The sequence below is a fragment of the Scyliorhinus canicula genome, chromosome 20 (assembly GCF_902713615.1).
Source record: "Scyliorhinus canicula chromosome 20, sScyCan1.1, whole genome shotgun sequence".
In the NCBI taxonomy this organism is placed as follows: domain Eukaryota; kingdom Metazoa; phylum Chordata; class Chondrichthyes; order Carcharhiniformes; family Scyliorhinidae; genus Scyliorhinus; species Scyliorhinus canicula.
Window position 1 is genome coordinate 63,187,820 of NC_052165.1, and position 20,931 is coordinate 63,208,750.

General features: G+C 44.6%; 1 protein-coding gene across 31 annotated transcripts in view; it reads right to left on the bottom strand.

Moving 5' to 3' along the window:
* Positions 1 to 20,931, bottom strand: part of cadps2 (Ca++-dependent secretion activator 2) — an 858,338-nt gene that overhangs the window by 215,135 nt on the left and 622,272 nt on the right. For all 31 annotated transcript variants that reach the window (XM_038780116.1, XM_038780122.1, XM_038780121.1 and 28 more), the window contains one exon: positions 4,894 to 4,957. In XM_038780116.1, coding sequence (XP_038636044.1) covers positions 4,894 to 4,957 — 64 coding nt within the window. The remainder of the gene's footprint in view (positions 1 to 4,893; positions 4,958 to 20,931) is intronic.

Consider the following 20,931-nt stretch of genomic DNA (forward strand, 5'->3'; position numbering starts at 1 on the left):
ATTGCTCAATTTTCAGCTCCACTCAAGACTCCTTCGACACTGAAGCCATCCACGGGCAATTGCAGCAAGACCTGGACAATATCCGGAGTCTTTGGGCTGACAAGTGGCAACTAACATTCGTGCCACAAAGTGCCAGACAATGACGATCTCCAATAAGAGAGAATCAAACCATTGCCCCTTGTCATTCAATGGCATTGCCATTACTGAAAATCCCACTATCAACATCCTGGAGGTTACCATTGACCAGAAACTGAACTGGACTTGCTGCATTAATACAACGGCTACAAGAGCAGGCCGGAGGCTAGGAATACTGAGATGGGTAACTCGCCTACCGACCCCCAAAGCCTGTCCACCATCTATAAGGCACAAGTCAGGTGTGTAATGGAATACCCTGTCCACTTGCCTGGATGGGTTCAGCTCCAACAACACTCAAGAAAGCTCAACATCATCCAGGAAAACGCGAACCTGCTTGATTTACACACTTACCACAGACATTTGCTCTCTCCACCAACGACCCACAGTAGCAGCCATGTATACCATCTACAAGATGCACTGCAGGAATTCATCAAGGCTCCTTAGGCAGCACCTTCCAAACCCATGACCACTACCATCTAGAAGGACAAGGGCAGCAGATATGTGGGAACACCACCAACTGGACATTCCCCTCCAAGTCACTCACCATCCTGACATGGGAATATATTGCTGTTCCTTCAGTGTCGCTGTGGCAAGATACTGAAACTTCTTCCCTAATAGCACAGTGAGTGTACCTATACATCAGGAACTGCAGCGGTTCAAGGCAACAGCTCAAACGCCACCTTCTGAAGGACTATTAGGGATGGGAAACAAATGGTGGCCTAACCAACGAAGCCCACATTGCGTAAAAATGAATTTTTAAAAAAGTATCACCATTCTATACCACTGAAAATAATTACATTTTCATTGGAATGTGTAAAAAAAAATAGATCCACAATGAAATGTAAAACAAGGATAATCTACTCTGACTGATTGATAGTGAAAAGAAGTTCAGTTACATATATTAACTTTTTATGAAGGTATTAAAATCTAAGCAGCTAATTATTGCTAATTATTCAATAAGTGTATGTCATATAGCTTGAAACCAAATGGCATTTATATTTCACAGAGACGTTTTTCCTGCCTATTTTTAACATCAATACTTCTTTAATGAGGGCAGACGCTGCAATACAAACTCTTCAGTATGGTAACAATTTTGGACAGAAGATCTTCAATCAATCTAGCCCACCTATCTACACCTAAAGTCCTTTTGGACTTTTCTAATAACCACAAACCCCATCTGTTTCAGAAAACAAATTAACCCCTTTCTTTTTGTTAAACCATGTTCTTTCCTGTTCCACCACCTGTATTTTTTTTCACACTCGCCATTTTTTTGTAACTGTTTCCTATTTTGTTCTGTGGAATTCACTACCCCAGAGTGTGGTGGGTGGCGGGAGTAAATTTAATGGGAGAGACAGATTTTTAATTAGCAATAGGTTGGAGGGTTATGAAGAACGGGCAGGAAAGAGGAGTTGAAGCCAAGAGGAGATCAGGCCCGGGAGTCTCCCCAACGCGGCAGGGCGGGGGGTCCCGGCGTGATCGAGTAGCGTGAACCACTCCGGCGTTGGGCTGTCCCAAAGGTGCAGAGATTAGGGCCAAGCCCTCACCTTGAGTGGCTAGGCCCGTGTCAGAGTGGTTCCCGTCCCGCCGGCTGGCGTAGAAGGCCTTTGGCGCCACGGCAGCCGGGGCCGAAGGTACTTCGCCGGCCGACGGAAGTCCGCGCATGCGCCGGAGCGTCAGCGGCTGCTGACGTCATCCCCGCGCATGCGCAGGGGAAGGGGTCACTTCCGCCTCTGCCATGGTGAAGACCATGGTGAAGGCAGAAGGAAAAAAGTGCCCCCACGGCATAGGCCCGCCTGCCGATTGGTGGGCCCCGAACGCGGGCCAGGCCACCGTGGGGGCACCCCCTGGGGCCACATCGCCCCGTGGCCCCCCCCCCCCAGGACCCCGGAGCCCACCCGCCCCCACCGGTAAGGTAGGTGGTTTGATCCACGCCGGCGGGAGAGGGTTGACAGCAGCGGGACCGCGGGTCATCGTGGGCCGGAGAATCGCCAGGGGGGACCCGCCAACCGGCACGGTGCGATTCCCGTCCCCGCCGAATCTCTGGTGGCGGAGAATTCGGGACACAGAGGGGGCGGGATTGACGCAGGCCCTCGGCGATTCTCCGACCCGGCGGAGGGTCGGAGAATCCCACCCCCGGTATTATTGCATTGAATGGTGGAGTGGGGGAGTGGGCACAAGGAGCTGCATTGCCTACTCCTGCTCCTAATTCTTATGTTTGGTATCATTAATTTGTAATTCTGTCACCTTGTGCTTGAGTTCTGTACATGGCACAAAAACTTACTCGGATTTATTTTTTTCAAGCAATTCATAACTTTGAACATTTTAATCATATTTCCTTGCAGTCTTCTCTTCTGAAGAGAAAACACATCGGGTCATCAATCTTTCCTTGCACACCATTCCCTTAAGTTCAAAGATTAACCCTCTCTGCACCCACTCCAACAGCTGAAGCTGCTTCTTGAAATACTATTCAAGGGCGGCACAGTGGCACAGCGCCAGGGGACCTGGGTTCAATTCTGACCATGTGTGCATGGGTTGTCTCTGGATTGGCCACGATAAATTGCCTCCGTGTCCAAAGGTTAGGTAGGGTTACGGGGATAAGGCGGAGGATTGGGCTTAGATAGAGTGCTTTATCGGAGTCAGTGCACTCAATTGGCCGAATGGCCTCCCTCTTCACTGGAGACATTATATGATAATTTTATATGCCAACTATCATAGAGTATTCGAGAATTTGTCTCACCAAGACCCAATACAGTAGTGAAATGATCTCTCTTGATTTAGTCTACGCATCCCAATATTCTGATGGTTTTAATGACCTGCCCATTGTTACTACTGTACAATGAACCTGCTTATGGATAAATATATTGAAGCCTCATTACTTTTTTTCAATCATGCCTGCCAAGTGAAACCAGTTAATTGTCCACAGTTCTGCCATAATGGTCAAAATAATGAATATCTCCACTCTGTTACAGAAAATATTGCAGAACCTACTTGCACCGTTACAAAATGGTTCCCTTTGAGACAAGACACAGGACAAATCCAACCCAGACAATTACCGCCCTATCAGTCTACTCTCCATCATCATCATCAACAGTGCTATCAAGCGGCACTTATTCAGCAATAACCTGCTCATGGATGCTCAGGTTTGGCTCCGCCAAGGTCATTCAGCTCCTGACCTCATTACAGCCTTGGTTCTGACATGGACAAAAGAACTAAATGCCAGTGGCGAGGTGAGAGTGATTCCCCTTGATATCAAGGCAGCATTTGACTGAGAATGCATCAAGGAGCCCTATTTAAACTGGGGTCAATGGGAATCAGGGGGGAAACTCTCCATTGGTTGGAGGAAGATGGTTGTGCTGGTTGGAGGTCAATCATCTCAGCTCGAGGACATCATTGCAGGAGTTTCTAGTAGTGTCCACGTCCAACATCTTCAGCTGCTTCATAAATTATCTGTCTTCCATCATAAGGTTAGAAGTAGGATGTTTGCAGATGACTGCACAATATTCAGCACCATTATGCAACTCCTCAGATAATTGAAACAGCCCATGTCCAAATGCAGCAAGACCTGGACAGTATCCAGGCTCGAGTTGAAAAGTGGCAAGTTACATTTGCACCACACAAGTGCCAGGCAATGACCATCTCCTAGAAGTGAGAATCTAACCAACGCCCTTTGACATTCAATGGCATTACCATTGCTGAATCCCCCACAATCAACATCCTTGGGGTTACCATTGAGCAGAACTGAACTGGACTAGCCATATTAATACTGTGGCTACCAGGGCAGGTTAAAGGTTAGGAATCCTACGGGAGTAACTCACCTCCTGACCCTCCAAAGCCTGTCCACCATCTACAAGGCACAATTCAGGAATGTAATGGAATACTCTCCACTTGCCTGGATGCGTGCAGCTCCAACAACACTGAAGAAGCTCAGCAACATCCAGGACAAAGCAGCCCACTTGATTGCTCCTCCTTCCACAAACATTCAAACCCTCCACCACCGACGAACAGCGGCAGCCATTTGTACCATCTACAAGATGCACTGCAATAACTCACCAAGGTTCCTTAGACAACACCTTCCAAACCCACGACCACTACCATCAAGAAGGACAAGCAGCAGATACCTGGGTACCCCACCACCTAGAGGTTCACCTTCAAATCACTCACCACCCGGACTTGGAAATGTACCACCGTTCTGTCGCTGTCACTGGACCAAATCCTGGAACTTCCTCCCTAACAGCATAGTGAGTGTACCTACACTGGAAGGGCTGCAGCGTTTCAAGAAGGCAACTCACCATACGTCTGCAGGGTAACCAAGGATGGCAATAATTACTGGCCTAACCAGCGACACCCACATCCCGTGAATGAATTTTTAAAAAATCTTGGGTAAAAAAGAGGAATTCCGGAATTTAGTTGAAGAACAACTTGACCAAAATATTGTTATACATAATTAATAGCTAGAAAGGGACAATGCTTCCGGTTGATGGAACCCACCACAAGTATCTGTTGTTCCCCTGATGGAGCCCTTTCCAAATCTATCTTGATGGCCAGGATAAATATCTGTGGCCAATCCCATGATCATCATGAGACACAAACTCCACCACAGTTCCAGTAAGTTGCTTTGAAGCATAAGAAACAAATCTTAGTAACCACAGTGGCTTCTGAACTATCTCCAGCAAATAATTTATGACTGCATGAGACAAAGGGAAAACATGTTAAAGAAACAAAGAATTAAGAGTACATTTCATTGTAGTTTGAACATACCCTTTCAAGCAATGAGAGGGTGGCTTTTAGTGCACCTTCTGGCCGTCCAAATGGGAAACAGTACCTAGGACAGAAATACAGAATTCAGACATCTTTGAACAATGAAGTTAAACAACAATGCAGTGACCTTCTATACAAAAGGTTAGGTGGACTTTAAACTTGACTTGTTACAGGACTTCCAAATAATCGACTATATCAGTGCTGAGTAAGTGAGGAACAAACTGGACTTGCATAGAACAAATTAATAATAATCTTTATTGTCACAAGTAGCCTACATTAACATTTCAATGAAGTTACTGTGAAAAGCCCCTAGTCGTCACATTCTGGCACCTGTTCGGTTGCACAGAGGGAGAATTCACAATGTCCAAATTACCTAACAGCACTTTTGGGACTTGTGGGAGGAAACCGGAGCACCCGCAGACACAGGGAGAATGTGCAGATTCTGCACCGACAGTGACCCAAGCCAGGAATCGATCCTAGGTCCCTGGCGCTCTGAAGCAACTGTGCTAACCACTGTGCCACCCACTAACCAGAGGAACAGCAGATCATCTTTTGACTGGGCACTATACAGCCTTCTGGACTCGATACTGAGTTCAACAAATTTAGATAGTAACCTTTGCCCCATTTTGTTCTGCTCTTTGATGGTTGCTTTTCTCTCTCTCTATTATTTCTTCCCTTTGCTTTCAGGTGGCAGCTGTTCAAAATCCTGCCATTTGCACCTCCTCTAGATTTATCTTTACCTTCCTTACTTGTCCCTTCATCGCTCTCCGTGGCCAGGAAATCCTTTGTAATTTAATCTCTCCTGCCCTCGCTGTGTCACACGCCTCCCTTTTGCTCACCTTTTCACCTCCGTCTTTCACCAGTTCAAAACCTTCCTCAGTTCTGATGAAAGCTCACAGATCTGAAATATTAGCTCATTTTCTCTCCCTAAAGAAGATGACAGAGCTGCTGAGTGTTTCCAGCATTAACTTTCTTATTTCATATGCCCAGCATATGCTTTTAACTTAGGCTTGTTTGTGCATTAAGGTGCTTGGTTTTAAGAAAGACTTGTTTTGAAAAAGTGTTTCGCAACCTCACAATATCCGAAAGCACATTAAAGTCAATGAAGAAATTTTGAAGTACAGCCACCGTTGTAATGTAGGAAAGGTGGCAGCCAACGTGCATGCCAAGCTCTCACATGACTGTGGCCAGATAGTCTTTTTTATCTTTTTATGTTGACCGAAGGACAAACATCGACCAGGACACATGCCTTCTCTTCCTCAAAACAGTGCTCATGGGATCTTTTGCATCTACCTGGGAGAGCAGACAGGGTCTAATCTCTCATTCAGAGGATCAGTGCAGGCTCGATGGGCCGCATGGCTTCCTTCTGCACTGTAGGGGTTCTATGATCTGGAAAACAGCCCCACCAACAGGACAGCACTCCCTCATACTGCATTGGAGTGTCAGCTTGGACTCTCTAGCGAGGGGCTTGAACACAGAACCTTCTGACTCCGGTGCTTGTGTCACCATGGCTGACACTATAAATCACAATTTGGGTGAATACACTGGTATAATGCTGGATGATAACTGTTTTGTTACCTGTATAGTAGGTAACTTGTGCTACTCAATCCTTGGCTAATGAAGAGGTCTTCTGAATCTCGATGAAGACTCAAATTCATCCAGTAGTAACAAAAGGTTTATTGAGTAACTATAACAATAATTGCATGAGTTCTTTACTTTAACTTTGATACTAGTGATAAGGTTAACAAGATCTAACGACAGTAACTATACGTAACTCCACTGGCCATCTGAACTACTCTGCTATTACCCTGGTCACAGTGTACCCCCGAGAGAACCAGAGACCCAATGTGGTTACCTCTTATACCCCTGTTGGTCCGTTCCTCTAGTGATCATGTGGTGCTACTGGTTACACATTAACCCCTTGTGTACATGTACATATAGAGATCACTACATCATCCTTTTTATCGTGTTACATATTTTCTGTATGTTTTAAAGAAAATTGAACAAACATAATGGATGCAGTTTGCAAACGCATTACATAAAATCAATGAGTTAGTCCGTCAAATGTGAATATATTTAGTTGCTAAGGTTTTTACGCTTGCGTGAAATAGGTAGACAAATGATGTTATGTACAAGTTGTGATGATCTTGATGATTATACAAAGCCAATTAATATTTATGAGTCCAATCTTAATAAAAAAAAGTTTGTGCACCCAAACTTTATGAATTTGTTCAGTTGAGTTGCTTTCGTCTTCTGTTGTTGAAGTGGTCATGTTGATGTCGTTATTTCTTTGTGAATGTCGTCAGTGTTCTTATGTTTAAGTGACCATCAGGTCATCATGAGGTGTTCGAATGGTCGAATCACTTTGTTGTCTGACTTAGACTTTCATTTTTTTTTCTCTATGCTTGTGGTAGCGATTCTGTGTTACACCATTGTCTGACCTGGACTTTTTTCTGTGCTTGCAGTATTGATTCTGTATGTCATCTTTGTCATCCGATCTGGACTTTTTCCTGTGCTTGCGGTTATGATCTGGTGTGCATTCTGCCTTGAAAGCTGGCGTGCTTGCTTGTTCTGGAGCAGATGTGAATTCGAGAGATTCTTTGTCATGCCTTGGCATGTTTGTAGTCTTGTCATTGTTTTGCAGTGTGCTGTGGCATTGTCCTTCATGTGCAGAGTTGTACCATGTTGTACAGGTCGTTGTTTCATTGTTGTTTTTTTGTCATTTCTGTGTTTGTTGTTTTTGTTGTCGTTCTTGTTATTGTTTTTGTTGTGCTTGTGGTTTGTTTTTGTTGTTTTCGCTGTTGTTCTTGCGCTTGTTTCTGTTTTTGTTGTTTTCATCACTGTTCTTGTCGTTTTTCTTGTCATGCTTGTTGTTTGTGTTATGCTTCTTATTATGTTGTTCTTGTTGCGCTGCGAGTTGTTTTTGTTGTTGCTGTTGTTGTTCTTGTTTCTGCTGTGCGTCTTGCGGTGTTTGTTGTTCTTGTTGCACTCAATGAGTGTTCCGTGTGGATGATTTGAGTCATTGTCATAGTTATTGGTGTCAGTGTCCGTTGTGGTATCAGTTACATTGAGCGTTTCTTCTTGAGAATTGAGAGAATAATCTGATGTTGCATTGATGTTGGTGACATCAGTCATTTGTGGTGGATTTGATTCCTCTTCTTTGCTTCCTTGGTACCCCTCTTCACGAGTCATTTCTGCTTCACTTGACTCATCATTGAATTCTTTGTGCTCCTATTCTGCAATTATTTCTGGTTCATTTGAATCATCTTTGGTTCCTTGGTGCTCCTCTTCTGGAGTCAAAATCTTCATGATTTTGTTTTCTTGTTCGTCTTGGTGCTTCTTTTCTGGAGTCAAAATCTTCAAGTTTTCATTCTCTTGAGGGTCTTGGTGCTCCTCTTCTGGAGTCAAATTCTTCACGATTTCAATTGACGCGGTCTCTCTGGACTCATGAATAGCCCTCTGATTGTTGAGTGCTTCTGTGCAGATGAGCTGAAATCTGTCAGTCTCACTGTGATCCTGCACATCCTGTATGGAAATTGTGATTTCTTCGTCACTTGTTTCACATACAGTGGGTAGACATTCAATGTCTTCTTGTTGGTTAAATGAGCTGGGTAGACTTTCATAGTCTCCTTCTGGTGGCTCAAATAAGCTGGGTAGACTGTTACAGTCTTTTTGTTGTTCACGTCAGCTTGATAGACTTTCATAGTCTGCTGCTGGTTGCGCAGATATGGTGGCTAGATCTTCATAGTCTTGTTCATGCATGGCGTTCGCTATGGAGTGTTTGCTTGCTTCCATTTTTGAGTCTGTCACCGAGCTGTCTGTGAAGGCTTGTGTCACTCTCTTTGTGGAGGCTTGTGTTGCTCTCTCTGTGGAGTCTTTCATCGCTCTCTCTCTGGAATCTGGTAAGAAGTCTTACAACACCAGGTTAAAGTCCAACATGTTTGTTTCAAACACTAGCTAGTGTTTGAAACAAACATGTTGGACTTTAACCTGGTGTTGTAAGACTTCTTACTGTGCTCACTCCAGTCCAACGCCGGCATTACCACATCGCTGGAATCTGTCATCGCTCTCTCTGTGGTGTCGTACGGTGTTCTCGCTGTACAGTCGATCTCTGCTGTCTGTGTGGCGTTGTCTTCTTCTTGGGTATTGCTGTCATCCAATGCATCGGCAATCTGCCATGGCATCATGGTATTGGATTCATCTACCATGAGAAGAGTTGCGTTGAGCGTTTCAACTATGTTGCTGATGCAATGATCATCAATTCCGAATAGCTCATCCATGTCTGACAGTAGTCAACCAGAAGCTCTGCTTGAATGGAGTGTCAATGAGAATGGGAACAACAGTGTAAACATTCCTATTTCTGACATTGGTTTCCTCAATCGAAACTCTCTGTTGGAAGTACGAGATCACTGTTTAATGCCTTTGCATCAATCTTCAGTCTTTGAGGTTCACATCAATGAATAAGACAGCTTTTGGAATGGAAACATATTTGCTTTGGCATTTGCCCTTAAATCTACATTGGGCCAGAGGAAGTATAAAAGTACACTGATTTATAGTTATTTATAGATAGATAGTTAGAATTTACAGTGCAGAAGGAGGCCATTCGGCCCATCGAGTCCGCACCAGCTCTTGGAAAAAGCTCCCCACCCAAGGTCAACACCTCCACCCTATCCCCACAACCCAGCAACCCCACCCAACACTAAGGGTAATTTTGGACACTAAGGGCAATTTAGCATGGCCAATCCACCTAACCTGCACACCTTTGGAATGTGGGAGGAAACCGGAGCACCCGGAGGAAACCCACGCCCACACGGGGAGGATGTGCAGACTCCACACAGACAGTGACCCAAGCCGGAATCGAACCTGGGACCCTGGAGCTGTGAAGCAATTGTGCTCTCCACAATGCTACCGTGCTGCCCTTATTTTGAGAGAAAAAAATAGAACAGACAGATTGTTATATTAGATGAAAAAGCATAAACCAAAGTTATAGCGAGAATAAATCAGTTAAGATAACAAAGGACGGCACGGTGGCGCAGTGGTTAGCACTGCTGCCTCACGGTGCCGAGGACCTGGGTTCGATCCTGTGCGGAGTTTGCACATTCTCCCCATATCTGCGTGGGTCTCACCCCCACAAACCAAAGGTGTGCTGGGTAGGTGGATTGGCCTAATTAGAAAATTAGAGTTAAGACAACATACGACTGAGCAATCAGTGGTTAAATGTTTAAAATATTTCACTTAAAATTATCTTATAAATGCCACTTGCAAAAGGATGGGGTTAAAGTTCAAGTAATAAAGCCAATAATAATGTTTAAGCAGCTTTATTACTATAATAGTAGGAATTTAGAGTGTGAGCTGAAAAACTACAAACCTAGTGCTGCTCTGGAATTGGTGACATGAATTAATTAATATAGAATGCCACATCAATTACTATAGCTCTAAGTGCTTTCTAAAGAATGTTTCAAGGATTACTTGTCCATCTACAGGGAAGATTTCCATTGCACGCTATGTGTAATTTTAGCTCACTGCAAAATCCATCCGCAAATAATGCATTTCCAGTATTAATAGAATTTCCTTCTCCTCCAGTTAGCATAATGGAGTAGGGAAGAATGTAATAATATAAACTACATTTATAATGAGTAACAAATAAATAGCTGACCGACTAAATATAGACTTTGGTTCTGTCTTCACAAAGGAGAATGCAAATAACGGACCTAAAATGCTGGAGAACATGGGGTTTAGTGAGATGGAGGAACTGAAGGAAATCAGGGTTAGTAGAGATATGGTGTTGGAGAAATTGATGGGATTGAAGGCCAGTAAATCCTCAGGGCCTGATAATCTACATCCCAGAGTACTTAAGGAAGTGGCACTAGAAATAGCGGATGCATTGGCGGTCATTTTCTAAGATTATATCGACTCTGGAACAGTTTCTACAGATTAGAGAGTAGCTCATGTAACTCCACTATTTAAAAAGGCAGGGAGAGAAAATTAGGAATTATAGACCAGTCAGCCTGACATGGGTACTGGGGAACAGACTTGAGTCCATTATGAAAGTTTTAATAGCACAGCACGTGGGAAAACAGAGGCAAAATCAAACAGAGTCAGCATGGATTTACAAAAGGGAAATCATACTTGATAAATCTACTGGAATTCTTCGAGGATTTAACTAGTCGAGTTGCCAAGGGGAAGCCAGTGGATGTGGTGTATGTGGACTTTCAGAAGGCTCTTGACAAAGTCCCACAAAAGAGATTAGTGTGTAAAATGAAAGCGCATAGGATTGCGATGGCCAGAAAATTGGTTTGCAAACAGGAAACAAAGAGTAGGAATAAACAGGAACGAAAGGGAAAATGCTGGAAAATCTAAGCAAGTCTGGCAGCATCTGTATAATTGCAGCAAGGCACTCCTGCTCCTGTACTCGAATACTCTCACTACAATGGCCAACATATAATTTGCCTTCTTTTTTCCTGTTGCACCTCCATGCTTACTTTCAGCGACTGGTGTACAAGGACACCCAGCTCAGGCTTTGACAAAGAGTCATTGGACTCGAAATGTTAGCTCTTTTCTCTCCCTACAGATGCTGCCAGACTTGCTGAGATTTTCCAGCATTTCCCTTTCGTTTCAGATTCCAGCATCCGCAGTAATTTGCTTTTATCCAGTAGGAATAAACAGGTATTTTTCCAAATAGCAGATCGTAACTTGTGAGGTACTGCGGGGATCAGTGCCAGGACCCCAGTTATTTACAATATATATTAATGATTTTATGAGAGAACTAAATGCAGTATCTCCAAATTTGCAGATGACACAAAACTGGGTGAGAGGGTGAGCTCTGAGGAGGATGCAGAGATGCTTCAGTGTGATTTGGACAAGTGGGCGAGTGGGCAAATGCATGGCAAATGCAGTATACTGTGGATAAACTTGAGGTTATCCACTTTGGTCGCAAAAACAAGGCGGCAGATTATTATATGGGTGGCTATAGATTGAGAGAATGGAATGTGCAATGAGACCTGGGTGTCCTTGTACACCAGTCGCTGAAAGTAAGCATGGAGGTGCATCAGGAAAAAAGGCAAATGGTATGTTGGCCATTGTAGTGAGAGTATTCGAGTACAGGAGCAGGAGTGCCTTGCTGCAATTATACAGGGCCTTGGTGAGGCCGAACCTGGAATATTGTGTGCAGTTTTAGTCTCCTTATCTGAGGAAGGATGTTCTTGCTATAGAGGGAGTGCCGCAAAGGTTTACCAGACTGATTCCTGGGATGGCGGGACTGACGTACGAGGAGAGATTGAGACAGGAGGGGGGATCTTATCGAATCCTATAAAATTGTAACAGGAATAGACGGGGTAGTTGCAGGAAGGATGTTCCCAATGGTGGGGGTGTCAAGAACCAGAGGTCACATATTATGGTACGGACAAACGATTTAGGACTGAGATGAAGAGAAGTTTCTTCACCCAGAGAGTGGTGAGTCTGGAGATTCTGCTCACATAGGAAGCAGTTATTGCCAAAAAATTGTATGTTTTCCAGAAGAAGCTAGATTGGGGCTAAAGGGATCAAAGGATATGGGGGAATAGTGGGAACAGGTTTTTGAGTTGGAATTTTTTAAAATAAATTTTAATACCCAATTATTTTCTTCCAATTAAGGGGTAATTTAGCGTGGCCAATCCACCTAACCTGCACATCTTTGGGTTGTGGGGTTAAGACCCACACAGACACAGGGAGAATGTACAAATTCCACATGGACAGTGACCCGGGGCCGGGATCAAACCTGGGTCCACGGGTTGTGAGGCAGCTGTGCTAACCACTGCACTACCGTGCTGCCTAGGTTACTGAGTTGGATGATCAACCATGATCATAATGAATAGCGGTGCAGGTTCGAAGGGCCAAATGGACCACTCCTGCTCCTATTTTCCATGTGTTGATGAACTGGCTGATGATTCAATGCATTGACAGATCCTCGCTCTGCTTCAATGCAGCCTTTGACAAATGTTTTATTCTTCCAGTTGAGGAGAGTGCAGAGCTTAAAAAGAGCCATAACTGCATCCCCTCCCCCCAAACAAAAAGATGAAAAAGCAAAAGATAGCACCCAAACAAAACATACAAGGGTGCTAGAGAGGCACAGAAGCCCCAGTGATGTCGATTTTTAGGAAGCCTGAGGTAGAAGTCCCAAATGATTTCCTTTTCAAAGCTATGGACATTTCCCAAAACGATTTCACCAGCTGATTGTGAATGACAAGGAAAAGACCTGCTGCAGGTGAATCAAGAAAATGCAGAGGTACAATCAGAGTATGTCTCAAACCTTAATTGGAAGAACTCAATCTGGAATACAGCCAGGTGGGAGAGCAGACTGGAAAGGCACTCAAAGAGCTCATTGCCTTGAAAGACTATTGTACAAAGCAGTGTGCCCTGGAAAAACACAAGGCGTTGGAAAAGACGTTGAATGCTACTTCAGAAAAAGCTGTGTTGGAGCTAACAGTAGTGACAAAGCAATTCACTGAAATGTAGAGAGAAGACAAGATTTGAACAAGAAAATAGAAAAATAAATTTTGAACAGTTGAAAAAGCAGCTAACTGTCCTTTGGAATCTGATTCAAAAACAATTAATTATGCTTCAGCAACATGATGGAATAAAGAATGTCTTCAGCAGCAGAATTGCAGAACAAACTCATCGAGACTGGCAAAGAAAACCAAAGACAATATACATGAGCTCAGCAAAGATAAGGAAAGTCTATTGAAGGAGCTTCACATGCTACAAGGATCCCTTAGGGCAGAGTGTGTTTCTTAGGAACACAACAAAATGTAATAATGAATTTACAGCCACTCTGAAAGAACTGACAAACTGTTTTCAGAGAACAATCAAGAATGTTCAATATTCTGGGAGTAAGCTGAGCGGTACAAGATTGAGGCCACATCATTGTGAGATGCAGCAAGAGCAAGATTAAGACTCCTCAGAGATTCAATGGAATCTCACGAGACATTTTGAGTGTCGCAAATTTCACTAGAGACCTCTTATGAGATTCAACGGCCTCGTCCTGACACCGTCAGGAGCGACAAGGCCTCTGAATTTCACCCCTTGTCTTTCCTTAAAGAGAAGATGACATAGATTTGTTGCAGGAAACTCATTTAAATGACAAGAAGCACATAATGTTGAAGAGGGACTGGGTGAGGCAGGTATTTTTTGCCTCGTTCTCGACCAGTAGTTGTGGTGTCGCAGTGTTAGTCACTAAAAATATGCCTTTCAAAATGGAGGAATGTGTGAAGGGTGAGGGGATTAGATATGCGATTGCTATGGGACTTTTATATGGGGAATCTATCTGGATAATGGATGTGTATGGTCCACCAAATTATTCCCCTGACTTCATGGACTTTGATGATTTGGCATTGGCTAATTCCTTTATGGTGGGGACTTCTATTGTCACCTTAATCCCTTGGTGGACAAACTCCTAGTAACCAGAAATCTCCCCACCCAACATGCAAGGGGACTAGCATTGGTTTGCGAGGAGGTGGGGTATTTACATATTTGAGAAACACTATATCCTAAGGATAAATCATTCACATTTTCTGCTCCCCACTAATATCATACTAGAATCCATTATTTCTTCATGGTTAAAAACAATCCAACACTTAGTTTCCTGCTCGATCGGGGGTATTGTGATCTCTGTTTTCCTAGAGTTTTCCTAAAGTTTTGAAGATTTGACATGTCATTGCTCAGTGATAATTCCTTTATCTGATTCTTTAAGACTGATTTGAGTTCTTCGACTCAAGTCAATGGCCCCTCTGATGTAAGCCCCTCTATTCTGTGGGGAATCTGTAAGATTTATGCTAGGGAGATGGTCATTTCATACATGGCCAGCAAAAGGCGCGAATGCTGGAGTGCCGGTTGGAGCTACAATTGGCTGAAGCAGAGAGTGAGTGTGGCAGGTGTCCTAATTGCTTGTTGCTGAAAGAAGTTAATTCAGTTTGTATGGCGCTGGACTCCTTGTTGACTCAGCGTGCTGAGCGGAGTTTCAAGTTTGCAAAAACAAAAGTTGTGTGAGTTTGGAAGCTGAATGAGTAGACACCTGTCTTTCTTACTGGGAAGAGGGCTGACTCCAAATATTGCTCTGTGCTGGATTCCAAGGGTAAAATAATTGCAAAGGTAATGGGTGGCCCCGGTAACAAAATGGTTAGCACTATTGCCGAACAGCGCCAGCGACCTAGCTTCGATTCTTGTGGTGAACCTCTGTGTACACCTGTATTAGGGGATGTAAGGTAGGACCTGCACTACAGGTTCGCCGGTAGCCCCTGCCGGCTAGCTCCGCCCATAAGGAGCCGTATAAATATGCGTGTTCTCCTCCTGATCAGCCATTTCGCCAGCTGCAGCAGGAGGCCACGCATCTGACTGTAATGAAGCCACAGTTGTATCAATCTGAGTCTTTTGTGCAATTGATCGTGCATCAATTTATTACAGTCAGATTTTCTAAGAAATGGATATCAGAATCAAACCAGATCGCCTGCAGTTGTATCCGCACTCGCCCGACGCCAGAAAAGACTTTTATCACTGGCTGGCTTGTTTTGAGGCCTACACCAACGCTGCGAACCTCACGCCGACGGTGTCGGATGGACCCAGATCCTGTGAGGAACAAAATGGCGGCACACATTGTGCGTTCGGCAGGGGAGAGGGGGCAATTGCGGGCACGATAGCGGCGACTGCGCGGGCCTGGCACACTGCTGTAAAGTGGCCCTTTTTACCGCAGGACTTGCAAGTGGCGGCGCGGGCTGGGCAGCATTGGCGGGGGTGCTTCTGTTGACCGCAGAAGTAGCAGTGGGAACCCCCGGGGTGCGCGGATTGGTGTGCGGCGCAGGTGTATTGACTAGAAAGGGCCCCAGTCGGGGGGGGTCGTTTGCGGGGTCTGGGAGGGGTAGGACAGGTGGGCCGCGCTGCGAGCGGGGTTGGCCTGAATTTACGAGACGCAACCGTCATGGAGAGCGCTGAAGTTTTGGTCACCGCTAGGTCGAGCGTGGCTCCTAACAGTAGTCGTTTCCGTACTTAGATAACGTCACCATCTGCGGCCATGACCAGCAGGACCACAATGCCAACTTTGCTAAATTTTACCGCTCCGCCACTCTTCTCAACCTTACATGTAATAAAGAGGTGCGTGTTCAGCACGACCCGCCTAGCCATCCTCGGCTATGTAGTCCAAAACGGACTTCTGGGGCCCGATCCCGACCGCATGCACCAGAGTTTTGTACAACTGCAACGTGACCTCATGGCTCCGAAACCCAATTCCTCTACCAATAAAAGCTAACACACCGTACACCTTCTTAACAACCCTCTTAACCTGGGTGGTAACTTTCAGGGATCTATGGACATGGACACCGAGATCTCTCTGCTCGTCCACACTACCAAGAATCTTACCATTAGCCCAGTATTCTGCCTTCCTGTTATTCCTTCCAAAATGAATCATCTCACACTTTTCTGCATTAAGGAGCCGTATAAATATGCGTGTCCTCCTCCTGATCTGCCATTTTGCCAGCTGCAGTGGGAGGCCACGCATCTGACTGTAATAAAGCCACAGTTGTACCAATCTGAGTCTTTCATGCAATTGATCGTGCATCTGCCCTGGGGTGTCTGTCTGTGTGGCATCTTCTTGGGTTTCCTCTGGGTGCTCCGGTTTCCTCTCTCAGTCCACAGATGTGCAGGTTAGGTGGATTGGCCATGCTAAATGGCCCCTTAGTGTCCAAAAGGGTAATGGGGATAGGGTGGGGATTGAACCTAGGTAGGGTGCTCTTTCAGAGGGTCGATGGGCCGAATGACCTCCTTCTGCACTGTAGAGGTTTTATGATTCTATGAATGATTAAAACGGAGAATATCAACAAAACATTTAAAGATTTTAAAGCTGATTTATATAAAACAGGCCAGTCTGGGCATGTGTGGACACAGGTTGAGTGCTTCTCTTTCCTTAAACTGTGAACCATCTTCAAGGACCACAGATTGGCCCGGAATGCTCCTATTTCTAAAAGGAAAGTTGAAAGAACTTGAAGGAACTTCAATGTAGTAAGGCCTCAAGTCCTGATAGCTTTGGATATGAATTTCAAGGCCTGTTAATGGCTCCACTGATTGGCCTGTGTAAGCGCTCATTTGAAGCAAATCCACCACTGCAGACCCTCCAGGAGGCCCATATTTCCTTAATACTGAAGGCAGGCAAGAAGCCTGAAGAGTATGTATCCTGTAGGCCAATTATGCTCCTGAATGGAGATTTGAAATTGTTGCCGAGAGTGTTGGCACGGCACCTGGGAGGAATTCTCCCTTTGACCATCCAGGGCAATCAAACCGGGTTCATAAAAGGCCGGAATCCATAAAACGGAGTCAGGAGATTATTATCTGTCATTCACATCATCTGTCATTTCAAAATAGGCATTAGATGGGCTGGTGATCTTCTCAGGTGCTTTTGACCGCTGCAGAAGTTGGGAGAGGAGTACGTTACATGTGCTTTCTAAAAGCCCTCTGGTGGCAGTTCCTAAGAGGAGGTTATAGGTCTGAGAATATTTGGCTCCAGCGAGGGACTAGGCAGGGAATGCCTGTGATCCTTGTCATTGTTCACAATAGATAGAGTGCCCCTGGCACAGGCAATTAGACAGGATACTTCAGTTTTTGGGCTACACAGCGGAGGCAACAAAAGATTACGTAGAAACATGGAAAATAGAAGCATGAGGAGGTCATTCGGCCCTTCAAGACTGCTCCACCATTCATTATGATCATGGCTCATCAAGTTCAATACCCTGATGGTGCCTTCCCCCCCCCCCAATCCCTTGATCCCTTTAGCTCCAAGAGCCTATGTGGATGATGTATCGCTATATTTATTTCTATTCCCACTACCATTGATGTGGTGGGTAGATTTAGCCTTTTATTGGGTTACAAGATCAATTTTACACAATGTGAGGATATGCTACTGGGTGGGCTTAGAGGGGAGATCTGCTACCCAATGATAATTTTCTATTTAAGTGGTCCCCTTTGGGTTTATTTATTAGGGTATTGTGATTACTCCTCCTTTAGACATTAGTACGGGGAAAACATTCCCCCATTAATCGCGTCTCAGGCCATGGCCGTTGGCAGTGTCACACTGGCACTTGGGCACCCTGGCACTGCCATCCTGTCAGTGATCCTGACATGCTTTTCAGTGCCACCTGGGCACTTTGGCAGTGCCAGGCTGGCAGTGCTAGGTGCCAGCCTGGCCATGTCAAGGTGCCCAGGTTCAAGTAGGAGGGCCAGGGGGCTAGCCTGCCCTGTACCTGACCACCTAGGGGCCTCCGATAGTCTGGGAGACCCCTCGGGCGCTATTCTGCTTGGTTGACGTTTGTGTGGACCGGTACTGAATGGTGCCTGACTGGAATCTCTCTCGGGATGCCAGTAATTGCCGGGACACAGGTAGATCATGGGTCAGCAAGCCGAAGAGGGTTTTAACGCCACTTAGGTGTGTGAGGCTTGGAACCGCCCATTGTGGGGTACTGGCTGTCTGGAAGCTCGTGGGAGGCCTCTCTCAGCATCGACCGGCCATGTTGTGCTCCCGACTGGTAGATTGTGCCCGATATGTTTTTGCTCCTGTGTGATTATCTTAGAAACTATGCGGTCTTCGGATAAAGAGTTAGCAGTCAGGATTGATGAGGAGACCTGAGTAATATATGGGAAAATGGCAATAACATTTCAGTCTGAAATAAAACGAAGGAGACTCAGTTCAAAATATTATATGGTCAGCACATCACACCAATCTTGCGACATAGGTTTGAACCTTTAATACCCTTGCTGTGCTACAAGTGCAAGGTAGTCGAAGGAGACATTGTACACTGTCTGTGGTCCTGCGTCAAAATTAAATCCAACTGGGCTGGTGTACTTAATGAGCTAGAAGATATTCAGCATTGCCTTAGAACTATTTCTAAGTGGGCGGCACGGTAGCACAGTGGTTAGTATTGTTGCTTCACAGCGCCAGGGTCCCATATTCGATTCCTGTCTTGGGTCACTGTCTGCACGTTCTCCCTGTGTCCGCTTGGGTTTCCTCCTGCTGCTCCGGTTTCCTCCCAGAAGTACCGAAATGAAATGAAAATCGCTTATTGTCACGAGTAGGGTTCAATGAAGTTACTGTGAAAAGCCCCTAGTCACCACATTCTGGCACCTGTCCGGGGAGTCTGGTACGGGAATCGAACCGTGCTGCTGGCCTGCTTGGTCTGCTTTAAAAGCCAGCGATTTAGCCTGGTGAGCTATATCAGCCGTGCTGGTTAGGAAATTTGGGCATTCTGAATTCTCCCATGTGTACCCGAACAGGCGCTGGAATTTGGCGACTTGGGGCTTTTCACTGTGGCTTCATTGCAGTGTTAATGTAAGCCTACTTGTGACAATAAAGATTATTATTAGAACTTGATCCTTTATTCCTAAATCTGGTGTGCCCAGATATGAGAATTATTGACACTAATGAAAAATGGCTGTATTGTATCCTAACCCTTGCAGCATGGAAGAATATCCTTTGCTCCTGGATTTTCAATAAGTATGCTTCATTTCAGAATTGGGATAAAGTTATCGTGGAATGTACCCAAATGGTGTTCCAAACTTGCATACTCAGTTCTAAATCAGATATATTCCGAAACCTATCTCAAATCCCAAGGTTCCATAATGTCTGACTTGCTCCTACAAGGTTTTCCAGATGTTATGCAGCACTATCTTGAACTCGCTATAAGGGAGGTGTGCACCATATACTATGTCTACGTGGCCTTATCCTCTTCTTCCCCCATCCTCTAGCTTAATCGTTCATTGTTTTTTTTCCTTGTATAATCAGAGGCACCAAGTTTAATGATTAAGCTGAACCAACTGTGTTGGCGTTCTCTTGTATTTTTATTGCATTTGTGTCCATAGAGGAACTTATACTGTACAGTACCAGTTTTGAGAGTTGTTATTTTTAAACATGGAAAAGCAACACTGATAATATATATATAAATATTTAAAAAATTACAGTCCCAAAGGATAAAATATGGCCCCTCATGTACGTTCCAGTGAGAAAATAGCTATCCAACCTAATCCCACTACCCTCCCCTTGGTCTGTAGCCTTGTACATTACAGCACTTCATGAGCATGTCCAAGCATTTTTTTTAAATGCAAAAAGGATTTCTGCCTCTGCCACCCTTTCAGGTAATGAATTTCAATCGCTCTCTGGGTGAAAATAATTCTTAACTTTCTGCCAATTATTGTAAACCGATGCCCCCTGGTCATTGGCCTACCTCTGATAAGGGAAATAGTTCTGTCCTTTTCACTCCATCAAGGCCCCTTATACTTTTACACACAGAGCCTCCTCTGTTCCAAGGAAAACAATCTCAGCCCATCCAACCTTTCTTCATAGCGAAAGTGTTCCATTCCTCTGGAACTTTGTTGCAGTATAACTGAATGGGACAGACCCGCTGAACAGTCGGTCATATTTTGTCCATTGTTCTGTCTAGATTTACTGAAATAGTTGGGTAAAATGAATATCTTTTGACGATGTCATGGATAAATAATTCTGACTGAATTTAAATGATATCGAGCAACAGGAGACAGCTCCACTTCATGCTCGTATCCTTGCTGATGACTCTAAGTGACATATTATTTCAACCCACTCTGGTTATTAACAATATAAACAGTAGTTGATGATAGCTCCAGACGATTGTGTTGCAGTCATGCATGTCTCACAGCCCATTTGAGGGATACTGGTGAACACAGTCATACCAATTTCTAACCTTTCGACTGAATCTGCCAGTGGTGAGTGATTTTATTGAAATAGCTAGAAATAAAAATCTATCCATCTGACGCAACATGTTTGAATCTAAAGAGAGGTCCAAACTGAAGCTCGTTTTCTAAAGATTACTGAATTGAGATCAAATGAACAGAAATTGAGAAGCACACAACATTCAATCTACTTCAATTCACACTAACTCCTTTTCTTGCAGTGATCGCAGAGACTATCATTATTTTAAATTGGAAATAGAACGCAGCAGTGGCCTAATTGTTAAGGAAAGTGTTGGAGGAGAGGCTTGTCAATTTAGCTGGGTC